The sequence below is a fragment of the Apteryx rowi genome, unplaced genomic scaffold (assembly GCF_003343035.1).
Source record: "Apteryx rowi isolate R43461 unplaced genomic scaffold, aptRow1 scaffold_96, whole genome shotgun sequence".
Taxonomy (NCBI): domain Eukaryota; kingdom Metazoa; phylum Chordata; class Aves; order Apterygiformes; family Apterygidae; genus Apteryx; species Apteryx rowi.
Window position 1 is genome coordinate 475,188 of NW_020451271.1, and position 18,708 is coordinate 493,895.

The 18,708-nt window shown below is 36.8% G+C and overlaps 1 protein-coding gene across 1 annotated transcript in view; it reads right to left on the reverse strand.

Annotated features, from left to right (window-relative positions):
• The window catches only part of TOX (thymocyte selection associated high mobility group box), a 220,762-nt gene that overhangs the window by 45,503 nt on the left and 156,551 nt on the right, over positions 1 to 18,708 (reverse strand). Inside the window, exon 4 of the mRNA XM_026054696.1 lies at positions 1,053 to 1,331. Coding sequence (XP_025910481.1) covers positions 1,053 to 1,331 — 279 coding nt within the window. The remainder of the gene's footprint in view (positions 1 to 1,052; positions 1,332 to 18,708) is intronic.

Genomic DNA, 18,708 nt, shown 5'->3' on the forward strand with positions numbered 1-18,708 from the left:
AATAAAACTTTGAATCAGAATTTATTCAAAATGTAGTAAAACATATGTTTCCAATTACATGATTATTTTATAGCTTGAGGCATGAAACAATATAATTTGAAAACAAATCAGACATACATTTCTTGACTGGATTATACCTCCTCAGTGACTCACAATGTGTTTTTTTCACATTCCTTGCAAGTCTGCAACTTTTCCCCACAAGTTATAACTATGTTACAACATCTTCACTACTGCATAATAGGACTGCTATTTTGTAGTGACCATAAAACAGAGCTAAGAGGTACTCAATTTCAATATGCTCTGTTTCCAGTTTATTGGATGACTTTGTGCTAAGTCACAATCTTTTTCTGTTTCCAAAATTAAGATAATATACTTGCTTAACTTTGGGGAGGTTTTCAGGATATGGGGAGTTTTGGGAGGATTTTGCATGCAAGCTGCTATATAGCTTGTTATTTATCATTTAAATATATTATTTATTACTTAAATGATTATTATTACTTTATGCCTGTAGTGACACTAAAATGAAGCTTAAATATATCATGCTGGAGTATCAGCACCTCCAAAAGTATAAATGCTTAATGGGTCTTTGAGTTTTTCAAGGCAAGATTTTTAAAGTTATTAGAGGATCTTTCTGTTTCTGGTTGCTATGATGTTCACTCATCTTGTGATCAAGTAGCAAAGATTAGCATATTGTGCACACATTTCACATTTTTTATTGCAGTAATTGCTTATCTTTAACTTGGAAGAAGCATCCATTCTATGTAAGTGAGAAACCTCAACCTTTATATAAAAGTCCTACAGGAATGGCTATCCTTTAATCTTTTACAGGATTCCAGTTTGTTCACTCAAAGACAAATGATGTCATTTACTCAAGATGCCTGAAGAATTGACTGGAAACTGGAAGATGTGTATTCATAACCCTTTTTTTTCCCACTTCATTCAATCACCCACAATTAAAAAAGTATCACCTTAATAACTGTGGCCATATGATTCATTTAGCAGGTCCTAAAAATATCCACCATTTACATCGTAATCCTAGCATCTAAGCCTACCTTAGAGCTATCTTCTCCTTCATCTTCATGGACTGAACTGGATGGTGAAGGAGTTGCAGATTTGCTTCCAGGTGGAGAGGGTGAGTTGTGAGGAACATTGTTTCCACCCATATTCAAACCAAGTTGTGCACTGAGCTGGGACTGGTTAATAGTAGTCAGCGGCCCGTGCTGCACCATTCCTGGCTGCCTAATATCTGCAGGTTGAACCCTTGGCCTCATGGTTGCCATCTGAGGATGGGAACTATACTGGGATCCTTCTGTATTCCGTAAATCTTGCATCTACAAGAGGAAAAAAACTGTATTAAGCATATCACTAATAAAGTGCTCTGTTCCTTTAGACCTCAGTTTGCCTGGTTGGCTGCATTGTGTTCAAAAGAAATGGCAAGTACTTAAATAAACATATAAATACTGGAAATAAACAAAATAGGATATAATTGACATTTGCATAACACTGACTGTTATAAACTGTTTGGGCTCTAGCCTCAGCCCGTGGGAATAGCATGGAGCACTGAAAGCTTGTTTCACTATGGGGGGCACAAATGGACACTGCTTTCTTTGACTGTGTTTCAAGTATTTCAGAAATGCTAACAAACAGGGACAGGTTTGCATTCTGAAGTTCAGAATCAGATCAGAACACAAATATCCTCAAAATTCAAGACAATTTCCAGTTCCTACTGTTCAGAAGATTTGTGTGTGCTTTAGCAGTGAATTTGGGATCTAGAATTTTTAGAGTTTGAGTATGTACTATTAAGTCCAAACCTATTCTGCCTTGTGCTGCCCAGTGAGATGCAGAACACTGACAAGAAGGATCCACTCTCTGACAGCCTGATCAATTGATTTCCACGTTGATTTGCTGCTAAGACATACATGAACTGAAAGCCCTGAAGTTGCAGAGTTGACAAATGAATCCATTGTGCTATGTGGGTCACTGCATCTTAGTATTAACGAGACATACTATTTTAATTCAAGCAACAAATTCAGGCTCTGCAAGGATAAGAATTAAAAGCACTGGAGGATGAAACTCTTTTCTTATCCAGAGGTCAAATGTACCATACACAGACACTACAGCAGATTGCTTATAATGTCTTTCAGTGTACTCATACAGAGAGATGACAAAAGACAAAGAGTGTCAAGGGGAAGCTCAGGTTTAAGCTAAGGTGTTAGGTAGGTGATTTAAAATTGAAGTGTCAGTTCAAAGCTGAAATGAAATAGATATAGTTGTCTTTCAATGCATCAGACAAACATGCCATATATATTGCATAGCATCTGATGGGAACTATCATTGCGTAAGTTCCATTACAATAAGGGCATGTGTTAATGATTCAATATATTAACATAACCACATTTATTCTCTGACAGTCTTTGTTAGAAGTGTCATCCAAAATGTCTAAAGATCACTCAAGTGCTTTTTTTTTTACTTTTTGTAACTCATGATTTCTATAACCTCTCTCTCTCATACACACAGTCCTGTGTATCAGACCAATCTGTGAGATACCTTTCAACCAGTAAGCTCCTGAATCAGGCTCAGGAAAAGAAAAGATAAATCTGGAGCTTCACCTTTTTTCTGATTATTGATAAAGTATTACAAATTTTAGGGACATATTTTATGAGCTTGGGGATTGATTTTTGTAAAGCTGACTGGTTGGCAGTAAATCAAACTGATAATACCATTGAGTTCTGGAATACTTACCACTTTAAATATACATGTATCTCTACAAACTATTTGAAATAGATTCTGACAACATGACATCACAATTACACCTGTATTTATATTGCTTTAGAAATTAATAGCTTTTGGTAAAAAAGCGGTTATCAATACAGATACGTTCAAGTTCATGCAATGACTACCGAACCACCAGAGGAGAGAAAGGAAGACCAAACAGCTCCCATCCCCTCTGCCTCTGGCTGGCAGGCTACAGCACCACCGCCGTGCCCAGGAAGCTCTGCCTCCTCCCCGGCTGCATCTCCTCCCCATCCAGCTGTTCTTGGCTGGGGAACAGCTGGGGAGCAGCGGTGGTGGCGGCGCACAGAGGCAGCCCTGGGGCCGCGCTTGCGAGCGCTACTCACCAGCTGCTGCCTGTGGTGGCGGCAGGGCCTGGCAATGCGCTGCCCCGCTCCCACACCTCTGGGTTTTTGCAGGGGAGAGGCACCTCTCCGGGCCGGATTGGTGCCAAGAAGAAAGCTTTTCGGGAGATGACAGCAGGCTGGGAAAGCACTGCCGATTTTTTAATGGTAATACTTCTACTGGCTTCATGAACTCTGAAATGTAAACAAGCACTATTTGAAACTCTGCTTCAAACAGGTGCTTCAGGGTTTTGAATAAATTTGCAAAGTATCCAGCTCAGTGAAAGTAGAGCAAAGGTTATAATTTTGATTATTTTTTTCCCAGGTAAAATTAAATGCACTTGTCATTATTAAAACTAATGCTACTTTATTAAAAGCTCTTTTATTTATCTTTATTAAAAACATTTCAAATATTATCAGATAGATACTGCAGAGCATTCTGCATTTGTCATCTTTAAACAACACATATTTTTAAACAGTCTGTTTTCACTTTTAGCTCCAGCACTGAAGGACTGCATACAATGTGCAGATAACATGACACCAACTGGTGGCAACCTCGTACACTTGGCAGAGACAGGGGGAGAGAGGAAGAGGAAGGACAGCATCAAAAGGTATACTTGGGCAGTATGCCTAAGGAGACCAAAAAGGTAGACAAAATAGGTATGCACACAGTTGAAAGAGGACCCTTCATTCTGAGATTTGCAAATGAGTAGGTTCAGCAGGAAAAAAAAAACACACACTTTTTTCCATGGGGGCTCAGCTTATCTTTTGAATTTTTAAATCAGAGGAATATCAGTTTACCTTTAAAAAAGCAGCATGGAGACCTCTTTTTTAACAATACATGTTCCCCTTCAGATGCCAAGACGGAAACCCTTACCCTAGGGGTCTGCCTTGCACAGAGAAGTGTGACCTGGGAATGTGCCAGCAAAGACCCTCTCCCAGAGTCGTGGTGCTTGGCAAGGTGTCCCTCCAGTACAAACAGGCCGCTAACCACATAAACATTAATTGTGAATAGTTATAAGATTACACTGTGGAAAGCACCTGAGGGTGAATCTTAAATTTTCTAAGCAATCAACAAACTTCAGGAACTGCCCCGTTTTCCCTGCTGGGTTCGAGAGCAGCGACCAAATGGTCGCTACCTGTGAAACCCGCAGAGCGGCAGCTCTGCTACGGCAGGGCAGGATGCTCCTGTTTCAAATGCGATGCTCACCTAGACACTGCAAACACACTGGCGCTAATCATACACAGTCTCTGTCAACATTACAGGCAGAGCATGACCAATTTTTATAAACTACTTTACAATCAGAACCTTCCTATTCCCTGTTCTTCCAGGTGGAGTTTTCCAAAACCCACCACCGTGTGGCTGAGCAGTAGCTCCGCTCTGCATGCCAAACACAGAGCTGTGCACAAATCCTGCCGGGTGGCAGAGTCCCAAGCCGGGGAACAAAGTTAAGGAGTTTGAAAGTTGCAGCGAATAAGGACGGTCTTAACCTGACACCTGCTGTGGCCTCTCTGATGAGGTAACAGCGATAATATCTGGCACTTTAATATCACTCTCCATCTGTCGAGTCCAGGATATTTCACAAGTAGTGCTACATTCAGCTCTGGAAGATGTCTGGTTTTATTTTGGTTTTACTAACAGGGAAGCTAGGATACATTTCTTTTCATGGCTATTTTATTTTTCTGTTTGCACTGCACTTATAGGCAGAAATGGAGCATCCGCCCATGTAAGTGTTTGGCTGCAAGTTCAAAAGACATAGTGAGAGCCACTACTCCCGGGGTGGGTACCTACAACCCTTTTCATAGGCACATGTTTAGCGTGCAGCCCGAACAGTCACTTTGTTATGTGACTGAAAACAAGCTCTTGAAGGAGTGCCCTGCTCAAAGTTACTAAGGTGGTAAAACTAAAGCGCTTTAAATGTTAGACCATCGTTCTACCCATTGGCTTAAAGCAAAAATGAAGAAAAGCATTTTAGGCAGAATAGAGTCACATAATCCCTACACAGAAACATCTTACTGTGGGACAAAATGAGTACAGTATCCTAATCACAGATTCACAGAAAATAGTGTTACAAGGGACCTCAAAAGGTTATTTAGTCCAACACTTTATCCCACAGCAGGATTAGCTATACCTAAATCATTTCTGACAGATGTTTGTCTAACCTCTTCATAACCTCCCTAGGCAATTCTTGTGCTTAACTATCCTTACACTGGAAAGGTTTTTTTTTTTCCCCCTGTAATGTCTCACCTAAATCTCCTTTGTTGTAATTTAAACCTACTACTTTTTGCTCTGCTCCCAGTGGACATGAGGAATGTTTTCTCCTTCTTTGCAGAGAACTTGTACACACTTGAAGGCTATTATGAATTTTTTTTCAATTTCTGTTCTTTAGACTAAGCAATCAAACCTGAAGACTGAAAGACTTTCTTCATATGCTGTGTTTTCTACATCTCTGATCATTCTTGCTGCTGTCCTCTGGATTATGTCCAACAGTCTTCATCTTTCTTGAAATCATGCCCAAAACTCCACAAGATACAGATATCCTCATCTGACACAGTATTCAGATAGAGACCTTCAAATCCCTACAGCATGAATCCATAATCTATAGCACACAAAAATCCCTAATAGCTGTCTTTCTGGTAATAGGTGGTTAATGACGCAAGATGCAGAGAGAGTCAAATGTCAGGATTCTTACCTAACAACCCAAACAGTGACTTTAGGAAGTTAACAGGTTTTTCACAGGAAGAATTAGGCAGGCAGTTTCAAATGGAACGTGCTGTTAGCATAATAATTCCTATGTTATTTTACTTGTAAATAAGAACTGTGATGTAACATATCTCTCAAAAGCCATAAAAGCCCAAATTGTCTCTCCCTACCTAAATACATTTCTAAAAAAAGTAACCATTCAATGAAGGAAGAAAGACAGGCTGGCTTTACAGATTAAAATAAAAATGACAGGTCTAAGTGTATGCAAGAAACACTAGGAATTCTACAACTGGAGATGAAAACATTAAAACACAAGGAGAAATACATAGAGCTCAGTCACTGAAGCAAGCAGAGATCACATATCCCACTACCCTGGGCAAATTCAAGCGGAGGCACAGCAGGCGGTATTTCTATTATCACCATCAGGTCTAACAGCAATTTTTGCTTTTTTTTTTTACTAGCTGAGAATCCATGTGAGTTTTTCTGATGAAGATTGTGAAAACGGTTGATGGTTTTTTACCTCTTTCTTGAGTGGTCAAGTCTAGTGAGGGAGAAACAATTTTACATACTATATGAGGCTACGTTTCAATCAATTACTTCCAACAAAGATTTTGAGAGAAAAACACAAGAGGATCAATCAAGATACCCACAACGTGCTTCCTTCTTCACTGGTGTCAGCTATTTTAGTCACCATGTAGATGCAACAGACCTGTTATTAGGCATCTTCTCATTTTTATTTCCAGGGCAAATTTTGCCAGTGCTTGTGCCATATTAAAACTGAACCTTTGTATATTCCCGAACAGTGCTACATTAAACTGTAGTACTACCCAAGTTGTGCCAATCTCTTGAAAGTCATGAGATTTGCTGAGGAATTTTGATGCTTTTATCTTAGGTTTTTAATTGTCTTGTACTATAAACCATTGTATAAGAGGTCTTCCAGTGACACAAAGATATTCATTAAAAAAGAGAGAAAGAATTTGAATTCCTACATAATCACTTGACTCTCAAGGTTTCAAAAGAAAAAATCATACGTTAAGATACAAGGCAGAATTGTGAGATCTAGCATATGGAAAAGGAACTGTGTTTGGGAGAATAAACCCATCACTTCCAGTGAGAACAAACAATTGCAAAACAAACAAACAAACAAAACCTCATACATTTTTGTAATGATCCAAAATGCAAGCAATATCAGTGAATCACAGAATCAGAGTTAAGTTTAAGCTTAAAAGAGTGTCTTAAAATACAGAAATGCTTATTTTAGACATTCAAAAAGTGTTTTACAAAGTTCATACTTATTTTGAGCAGCAATACCACATGATTACTCAATGCATATTGGTAGGTAGGATTCCAGATGAATGTCTCCTGAATTAAAAACAAACCATATAGTTTCATGTTTGTTTTTTTTTCCCCATGGTGAGATACAGTGAGATAACTTGAAACTAAATGAACACTTGCATTTGTACACCAGTGAAAAACAAAAAGTGACCCAATATTTATGAGTTTGAAATCTGAAAACAAGTTAGGATTCACTGATTGGAGTGGATAAAGCTGGTATGTCCTAGCATGAATGAAGGCTGATCAAACCCAAAGATCCACATAATTTCAGGTCTTTATTTGCATTCAGTTATGCTTTAAAGTATAGATCGAATCTGTAAGCAAATCTTCTTGTTACACATATATCCAAGAATGAACTCTAAAGAAAGATTTGTTATGAAAGCTGATGTTACTGTAAAATGACCATGGAGAACCATTCAAAACACATTGAGAGGAATAACCCGAAGCACTACCTAACAGAGGAAGACATGTGTGTTTTCATCATCTCATTTTTATAATTCCCTTCTATGTCAGCCAATGACATAATGAAAGACAAAGTTTTAAAGTAAGTGGGTACTGGGGGGGATACTTCAGTGTTGTATATGAGTGTATTTTACATACCATGCCCAGTGCATTTTCAGCATAAAAGGAAAGAATCATTCAAAATTTGTGTTGATTAGGAAAACAGTCTTAAAATTAAACAGCAGAAACCCCACATGTAAATAGAACCATAAACTAAAAAAAAAACCCACAAAACACTATTAAATTCACTACTCTAATCTTTCCACAACCAGTCTGTTAAAAATTACATCACTTCAGGTTGCTTTATACAGTACTGGTTCTATAAGTGATCTTAAGCTCCTTTAAAACAACTATATACTYAAAATTCAACTTCAAAATTTTATAGCACAATTGCATAATGACAGGAATGCAGTAATATAAAGTTTCTATAGTTCTTGGCACACAGTTAATTTGGTGACTATTAACGTTTTTTTCTACTTTATGTTTTAATATCCTTTGAGTCACACAGGGCCAAGGTCTCAAAACTAATCATAAAAAACTACTGACTGCTATTCACTCTAATATAATAACCCTTTATTTAAAACAACCTCCAATAAATTTCATTATAAGAAGTTATTAAAAGGGTTAAAAACCTATTAAATGTCAAAGAATTTGCCTGACTCAAACTTCTAATAAAGAAACAGAATAGGCTTTCTTTCTGAATTATTTAAATCTTTACTGACTGTGCACTGAACCATGAAATTAGAAAAGTGTTATTAGAAGTGTTCTCTGGTTTTTAAAAAACTTGTAGCATAGAGTATATCAAACCACAGTCTTTAACTAGACTAGTTAAAGAAATAGGTTTTTAATCCCAAATACATGGTTTTCACTGATATAAAGGGTCATAATTAAAAGTCTGGCCTGCAAGCCGAAGATAATAAAATTATTATTACAGGAGCATACATGTTCATTTGGTATATTCTGGATGCGTGTTTCCATTTTAATTTGGACAAATATCTTCAATTTTGTTTGATATTGCAAAGTCCACTAATTTGGACCCTCTCAGCAAACAATTAAGCTTTTAATAGTGACTCATTTTCAAGAATTAATGGTGAATAATTTGTGCTATCCTTTTTTTTTTTTTAAGTGTCTAATGCTTACAAGGCAACCAGAGGTATAGGTTGACAGCAGACAAATGGAATCTAGGAAGTACAAGTCAAATATTCTAGCACACATCCCTTGATAACAATATTATCCCTTCACTGCATTTTGCAAATAACAACAGAACCATTTTCTATTTCACCAATTACTTACATAAGAAAAACAATCATGCATTTCACATTTATTTTAGTGACTCTAAAGAACTCCTGAGTCAGCAGCATATTCACAGGTTCACTCAAACACACCTGAATCAATAGCCTTTCATCAAAAGAAATGAAGTCAGAAAGAGGCTTGAGAAAGGCAATATTGTTTCCCCTTCTTTTAGACAATAAAAATAGAAGCATCCAAGGGATATGAAATGATTAAATCTAGGAATACAAAATAGATCCTTGGAAAGACTATAAACTGTGTTAAGCTATGCTTGCTGTAGAGCAAGAGGAAAAAGGGGAAGCGAAGACAACTACATTCATCTTTGCAGTGCTCTGATCCTGTGATTGTCCAACAATAACACAATAGCCAACGTGAGAGCTTTGTAACCTTCACTGGCTTCTGTTCCGTTCTGTTCCATTCTGTTCTGTTTTGCTCTGTTCTGTTCTATTCTATTCTATTCTATCCTGTTTTTTTCTATGATGTTCATCACAACAATATCAAACTATCTCCCTGCAGGGAGTTAAGCAATGTGACTACTATGTGTTGTTCACTCTATCTGCTTTAACACACAAAGGTAGCCTAAATGCAAAGTACCCTGACCACAAAGCACAGGAAGCTATATCGATACAGTTATATTAATAAAACCATCTTGAGGGTTGTTCTTATATGAGTGTCATCCTCCAGTAGCTGATTTTATAAATTTTCCAGCAGATTTGCAGAGAGGATCTGGCCACATGTGAGTGGTGTGCTAAGCACCATGCAGGAGTGGGGAAGTAGTTAGTGCATAGTTGTGTATCTCTCAGTGATGCCAATGCATCTGCCACTGAATTTTACCATATATATTTTAAATATTTAATATTTTAGTGTTAATATTTAGAAGATTGGGGATTTTAGAATTTAAATAAATAAATTTGCAATGAGATACTCAAATTCATCACATATTTCAAAAGAAATTGTAGTTTGCATAGTGTTTAGAAAGTGTTTAATTTGAAATAGATTGGATATATTGGAATTAGACTGAAGTGTTTAATAAATAAAGGTATTTAAGGATGTTAACAGTTCAGAAAGAATAGTATGTGACTTGAGTATAATATTTATTATGCTAAGATTGTCTCCATGTGCATGATTTGGTTATGCCAAAGTTTGTACACTTGGGGCAACACGGATGCAGTCATTTGCTAACTTGATTGGTATGAAAATCTTTGAGGAAGATATAGTGACCTTGAATGACCAAGTAACCCTTTAGACTTCTAGTCCATTCAGCCTCTTATATTGTTTTAATGAGCTTAGTGTCAGTAAGGGATGGCTGCCCAAGCAGAAGCTACTAGACCTATACACATTAATGACAGATACAACAGGGAAAAATAAAGACAGGTGAAACATAAAATAGAAGAGGTATAATTGCAGATCATTCCTGGTGAATCGATACCGTATATCTTGCTAGTTCATGCTCTTCTCCCATTCTCATCTTCTTTTGAAAAAGGCTCATCCCTAGATTTTAATAGCTGCATTATTTCAATGTACAGCAACCATTTCTTGAGCTTGATGATGAATTGTGCTCCTTCTTTCCCACCCTCTACACCATGCAAAGTTCAATGACAATGAATGGTCATTTCTTTCTAGGCTGCAAGTTTCAGTAAAAAACTAAGAAATTCTCTATATTCGACACAGACTTCTCAAAAGTGACTTGTGTGGAATTCAAGTTCAGCTAAGTTTTGTCCTTCAGTACCTTTAGGGGTTCCTCTTTAACCATTCCATTTGCCCATCCATTTGCCAGAGAAGACTGTTGCTCATCAAGTTTGTCTTCTCTGAAAAGCCATGTTCCTGAGGTTCAGTGCTAGCAGACTGGCTCAGTGCAGGGAATCTCCATGTGGGAAGGGACAGAAAGTTCCCTCGTTAGGAAATGACACTAAATCTTCTATGACACCTGCAAAACTGGTGCAACACTGGGGTGTCTCATGTTTCCTAACTCCACAGGAAGGCCTGTAGGATCTGTTCTGCATCTTACCTCAGTCCCATGAAATGCTGATTCCCTCACAAAGCTGTACCCTACAGCACATCAGCCTGAACCAGAGATTTTGTAATATGGTCAATGAAATTTAATCTAAGTATGCTGTTTCACTGAAAAAGGCTTTTGCAAGGGGATAGAGGCTCTCTTTCCAGGGTTGTCCAGCAGCTTAAGTGCTGGATAGAAATAAAGGGCAGAGGGATCTCAAATGAAAATCTCTGCCATCCAGAAGACAGAGCAAGGCCTTAAACCTGAGTCTGCAGCATGCTCTAATCATCTCATTACCCTCATCATCAGGCTTATGAGATTTCTTTCTGTTCTGAACAAACATTTACAGGTTCTTGTTTTCATTCCAATGTCAAATGAAGTCTGATCTTTAAAACTGACATGACATAGGCAGATCTAGTCTGAAAAACTTCATATTCTTCCTCTTGGAAGTTTAGGAACAGCTGGATTAGGAGGACTCAGCTGGTTTACAGTTCTCAAGGCTTACTGATAAATATCACCCTCACTTAAGCAAACTGTTTATTTTAATAGCCATCTTAGTCTCTGATGGAAAGAACAGCATTGTGTTAGCTCTTGCATTCCCATACACAACAGTTGTATTCAACCAAATGAAGCCTCCCATAACTTCCTGCCACCCTGATGCTAAGGCACACAGAACTGTGATTATACATTATCCATTGATCAACATTGTCTTCTGTCTTTGCCGACAACCGAAGTCATCTAGTTTTGGGGTGTGCATTTGGTGATTTTCAGTTTGATTCTGGACTAAGATCATTTTCCTTGATAACCAAGATCAGTTCTTTCCTGGCTGATACCAATAACTCTTGAAGAAAAACAAACTCCAAACAAATCTACTTTTTATCGACTACAGAATCATAATTTAAGCCCAAAAGAATGAGTTGGATGATTTAAATGACTTCAGTCAATGGATCTTTTATCAAACCTTCCTGTTGCTATGCTGCAGCCCTGTAAATTCTTAGCATGAGTGATAGTATAAATGGAAGTTGAAACAAAAGGTCTGCAAAATGTTTAATTCACAAGAGATTGTTTTTCATAAATATGATCTTGTTATCAAGTGATAAACTTACTGATATTTGTAACTATATTGTCATAATTTTCCCAGCAATATAAACCTGGTAACTTAGAAACCTAATGCCATAGTCAAATACTGTGAATTTTGTAAATGTTAAGCATATGTGTTACTGCTAGGCAAGACACTTTTTGTAAGTTATGAAAAATATGCTTGGCTCTCAGGGAAAAAGCAATTTAATGATATGCTAATAAGTCCATCATTCTTCTGTATTGTATTATTTACAATTTTGTCTCTAAAACCTATTTAACATCTCTAGTATAATTATCCATCTGCAGCTTGCCAAGTCCAATATTATAATTTTGAAACAAGAAAAATCTCAATTATTTTATTTTCAACTACATAGAAGATGAACAGATATCCAGCAGTCACAAAAGATTAAAATTAACAAATCTATATTGCTTAGTGCCCATTACATTATAGCATGACAGAAGTCCTTCCTGGAAAACTTCTTCTAAATTTAAGAACATCTCTTTATTTTGCAAGTTTGACATTTCTAAATGTTGGCTAACTTCCTTAAGAAAGTCTCGTCTACTTCCCAAAACCATTTTCAGAGAAAAAAGCGGAGGTCAAAACTTCTTGAAAAGGAATACACTTAGGGCAATCATGACTTAAGTTTTGTTTTTTTTTAAACTTATTATTCAGTCTCTTTATTCCTTTTGATTGTGAAGCATCTTATTGTCCCATTCATCTTCAGAATAAAGCAGCAGCCTTGGTTTGGCTGAGAAAACTTCCTTTTTCCTTTATCTTTCAAACTTTCATCATTGCCAAGCAGCAACCAGCAATTGGAGAAGTGAGTTTTTATGACCCTTTATATAGTGATTTCGGTCTATTCTTGCATGTCAGGGAAGATTACTGAAGTCTGTGGTAAGAATGTGCTGTGATTGAATACTTTTTTTGTATAGCTTTTCTAGAAACAAAACAGTGGTAAATCCTCGTATAGACAGTCACAAAACTCAGGGTACTTCATCCATATTGTATGAGACCCACTGCAATACCGATTTAGGGAACTAGTACTGAATTTTTGGAATGCCTGCAGGAAATTAGCTTCCAGATGCAGACACAAGGTGAACGCCAGCATCCAGAGTGATGATGTCTGGAAAGAAGAAAACCTTTCAAAGAAATGGCCAAGATGTTTTCTCAACATAGCCTCACAAGTTCACCAAAGTGTTGAAATGTTTATGTCTGGATGAATAGTAACATCATTTTAAAGAAAACTGGATGTTTTCCAGGAATTTTCCCCTCTTCCCTTTCTTCTTGGATGAGGATCTGGCTACACTAATCTATTTCTCACTTCCATTCTGGACTGTCTAACCTACTGTCATCTGAAGCTGAATAGGAAGATAAGTAATGATATTCTTACAGTATAAAATGCAACTGCTTACTTTTTCCAGATTTCAGACTGTTGCAAGCACATCAAGCTTGTTCTGAAATTCCCAAATTCTTCTGCTGCCTTCGTCAGCTCTGTTGACAGTCAGAAGCCTTGCTTCTAATTTTTAATGTATTAACGGGTCAAATCCAAATGAATATAATTGAATAAGATGCACCCAAACCTGAGATGGGACCTATGCACTGAGCCAAAAGCTCACTACTTACACTGCCAAAAGCTAACCCTGGAAGCTACCATCAACAGACATGTACTCAGATGCTATGGAAGAGAATATTAAATGATTAGAAAGATTCGAATTCACATAATCTCAGAATGACTTGACATAGAGATTGAATATCTCAAATACCTCAAAAGAAAGACCTATCCACACTGTTTTGTCTTGGTCACATGCCAAAGGCTGTTTTCAGGTGAGCTCTTCGTGCCAGTGTACCATCCAACCAGTGCATAACTTTACGTTGTGTTACCATGGATCCTTAAATGTCAATAATACTCTAGAATAGGGTCATCCTCTACTAGTAATCATGAATTTTACAAGTAGAGAACTTGCCATATGATCTCGTAACTCTCTCAGCAAAAGAATCATTTTACTCATTTCAGGGAGAAATTTTAAAAGGTAGCTGCTGTGTGTGCAAAAGTGCATCCATGACTGTGCGCATAATTACTGCAATTATGAATGCAATTCAGGTAAATATGCAAGCAAACCAGTAACTAAGCCTCTAACTGGTAATTTATGTGTGCCCTTACTCAATTTGCATGGGCAATTTTCATAATTACTATCCCAGGTTTAGTACATAGACCCCAGGACTCAGTCTACATAAAATCCGACTGAATAACTAATGAAGGACTGATGAGAGATGTGTGAGCAACTAGTGCAATAAGGAAATTAGAAGCATATGGAAAGAAAATAAGCTGAACAAAGTCAACTTTAGCTTATGCATCAGCCTTTGTTTACATTACATTTTGAAAGGGGAGGATATGAGTAATGCGCTAGACAGGTCAAGTTCCCTCAACTATCCTTCCTTCTCCTGTTTTCAGTATGCAACCTATCCTTTTGGGTAGTCAAGAAGCACAATGATTTTCAGACAGACAAGCTATATATGAATAGTGTAATTTAGAGTAAGCAAAATTGTCATTTTAAGTGTCTAACTCTTCATCTTAGAAAAGCAGAGGAGTTGCTCATGAACATAAAGCCAAAACAGGGTCCCACTGGTGTTTACAGGTATGGAACTGAATGAGTTTACAAGTATCCTCTTCCTCTGAACAATAAAGGAAACGTTCTGCATTCAACTGATAGAGACATTTTAACAAATTATACTTCTACTGCTACACTTATAACCATATTAGTAAAAAAATCTTGGCTTGTTTGTTTTGCATTTTAAGAAGACAAGAGAATAAAAGCATTTTAGAATGAAAAAAGAAAAACATACCCAGATACTTGTTAACCTTGATCTTTAACTACAAAAAGACATTTGCATTGTATTTATATTCTTGGTTTCTAAGAAGTGCACCAAAATACTTAGAAAATATGCATATGTTTGAGAAAAGCGAAGGATCCTAAAGTGCCTTCTATAGTACTCTGCTGACTTCCACTTCAAATCTTGTATATGAAAACTATCATTGATTATATAAACCTGTAAAATCAAGCCCAATGTATTAAATCACTCCACTGCATTTATAAAACTTTTTTAAAAGATTTTGAATTGTTATTTCTGCAATATTTAGGAAAAGTTCCTAAAAAACTTTCAAAAATTATATATTTAAATTCTGAGAATTTAGAAATTCCTTTTGAAAATTCTGAGATGCTTTTACATAGTTTGGTAACAATCACGGTTGACACTTACGGTATCTGAAATGGATTGCTTTTATGCTCAATGTCGAGTAAACTGCATCTGCTATAATAACTGTGTGGAGGTTTTTTTTGTTACCCTGTTCAGATATAGTCATATACATGGAATACTTGCTCCCTATGATAACTCAGATTAATTTCTTCTTGCATGATTAAATTTTACACCTGCTACATCCTAAAGCCAAGAAAGCTGTAGGATAGTAAGTGGGACTCTATTCTTTGTATGAAACAGTAAATAATTCTAGATGAACTAGCAAACTCTGCCACCTAAAACAATCCCATTTAAACACAATAGAGAGAACAGGGCTGGGATATAAAAAAACAAACAAGCCAGCAAATTTCTACTCATAAAGTTGTCATGTCTTAAAGTAATGCTTGTCATTGGTCAGAAAATTTAGTCTGGAAATTTCTGATGCATGATAAATACTGCATCATATCACAACTAGTGGTATAACTAGCGGTAACTTTCTGAAAAAAATGGACTACGCAGCAAGTGAAATAAGAGATGCTAAATCTTGTGTTTTAATGAAGGATCTTGTACATGTAAGTAACCAACACTACCATTTAAGAAGCATAACGAAAAGAGAAATCAAGCTAATGAAAAAGAACCAAAGAAGTACTGCCTTCCTCCTTTTTCTGCATTAAAGCCTAACATCCTCTATATTATCTGTATCAGTCTGGAGCTGGGAAAGCTCTAAATGCATCCAAAATGCCTTCCTTAATTTTAGAAAAAGATAACAGAAAACTTGTAACCAATTAATCTTGATCTGTTTGCATATATGACTAGTACAGTGAACACAGTAAAAGTAGTTTAGAATGATAAGCATGTTATGAATGTGATGCTTAAGTTTTTCAGCCTTTAAATCATTCTGTAATTTCAGGACTAGCAAACATAAGCATGCTCAAAAGGCAAGCATGAAAACTACGAGGTGTTAAAATTCTTTGGTAACTTTTTCATTTTCACTAGTTGAAATATAAGTGAACAGTTGTGGCAACATATAAATGCAAGCCACGTTTTTCAGCTGTTTCATTTTCTAAATATTTTACTTTTAAGATATTTTTCCAACATCTCCTTCTATGTTATTTGATAATATGAATATTATGACAGCAATCTGTGACTGAAATTTTGGAATACACAGATTAAAATTCCTATTAATCAGAACACCACTTTATTGTAGAATGATATGGTATTTCTACACTTACGGAACGGTTGTCAGTTCTGATAATCTTGAAATGTCAAAGTCTGTCTGGACCACTACGGCTGGCACCTAATGTGACTAAGAAAATCTTTACTGATGTGAAAGAAAATGTTCTGTTTCTATTGACAATGGTTTAACAAAAGACATCTTCCTGTTACTGCTCTGTAGCAAATCCAAATACTATAATTATTGTAAAAAGTACAACAGGAAATTCCCCCCGCTCCACCCCAAACTATCAGCATCTGCAAAAAGATGAATTCATTTAGCTCTACATCTGCGAAGGATTCTTTAAAGTAGCCTGTGATGGTTTTTTAGCACATAGATTCCGATTTGGGGACAGAAAAAACAGCAAATCTTTCTTTTGATATTGACAGGACCTGAATCAGGGCTACAGTTTCAATACATTTTGAAATACTCATCTTAATGATTTATTGGTATAATACACTGACATAGCATTTTCATAATCATTTTGGTGAAATGCAAAGCACTTACCTCTCCCACACAGAATAAGAAATGCATTTCTTAAAAGAACCAGAACAAAAGATATACTTTAAAATTACATTCTACTGTTTCAAGTCTTGCAACAACAAAAGTACAGTGCTTCTCTATGAAAGACAGAAATATTTCCCAGTACTTAATGTAATCAAATTAGAAAGGTTATCAATACAAGGGAATATTTAAAAACAGCTATCATACAGAATAATATACAGACTACGTTTTATGGTATACAGATATATAGAGATATATAAAAATGAGAGATGTTTTAATATCTCTGTTTCAAATATAGCCCATGCTAAATGTAAGGAAAAATAGATGTTTAATAACCACATAAATACTGACTTAACTGAATAACTCAGCATGTATCACATACTAAAAATCTACACATATTAAAGAGATAATTTTGTTCATTTGGAGTGCAGTTTTGATGGCACTGACCCTAGGAATTACACTAAAGTACAGTAAGCAGAATTAGAACTCAGCTTTCAATTTCTATGCTAACTCCTGAAAACTATTTAATTTATGTAGCAGATGTTCACTGAAATAAGTGTCATACTACTTAGCTTTCTAAAAACTGCCGCATGTTCAAATGAACAAGCTATACCTAAATGCTATCCAACTGTTATCTAATTTGTTCCTTCCAAATCGCAATACATAGGCTGACCCCAGGGATCTACCCCCGTGTATTTCTCAGAGGTGTGGATACGTGACACATGGCTTTGGGTTGTTTTCCAGTATAGTTTTGAAATGGCAGGTCAGGCTAGAAAACTTGTGAGCATTTGCAAAGCTTGATCTCATCTGACATGCTTAAGAAACAAAGCCTTGCTGAACTGCACACGAGTCAAGGAGCTAAGCTATACTTTGCCTCCCAGTGCCTCAAAAAGTCAGGATCAGAAATGTATGAATTACTATGCTATTTCGTATCAAGATGATCCCCAAACATAACTCAAATTTAAACATACACACTGATTTCCACTGCTTTAAAATATTGTGTATGGTTTTCCTTAGCTGTAATAGTGGTCTGAACTATACTTTAGGAATGAAAATGATGCGTTTTACAACATGGAAAAAAGTCTGATTAGCAGTGGTAAGGGTACGTAGAAATTCTGAACAAACAAGGTCTCATGTTTTTGACTACAAGCTGCTCTCACTGGTCTCCACTTTAGGACTTGTATTTAAAAGGAGGACTATTCCCATCATCTTTTAATTCCAAAGCTGCTTTTCCTGCCTCCTTGGAAGATTCTCTTTCCCATTTACTTCACACTAGCACATTAGCAGCACACTTCAGAGGCCAAAAGAGAAGCCACGCTGTGGTTTCCACTGAGGTTCACCGTGAAGTAATCAGCTGCAGCTCATGGTGCAAGTGGGCTGTGGAGGCGCAACGTGCCCTTAGAGGACTCTGGCAGTAGCAGGCCTGCAGCAGTGGGAGAGACAGGCTAAAGCAGCTCCTGAGGCACCAAGAGGGTACGACACATGCGCCCCCAGTGTCCGCTCCCCAAAACGTCCCAGCAAGCCCGCGCWTTTTCAGTTGGTTTCAGTCAGACTTCGAGGGACTCGATAGTGCACATATGCTGGAAGGTATTTTTGCCTCTTTTCCTCCTGCCACTATATGACTTCATCCAGTGTTACTCATAATCTGGCATTAAACAAGCAGTTTCAAGCAACTTCATTTCACATGGATATATGAGCCAAACTGAGAACAAAAATCAACTTTCGACCTCAGTT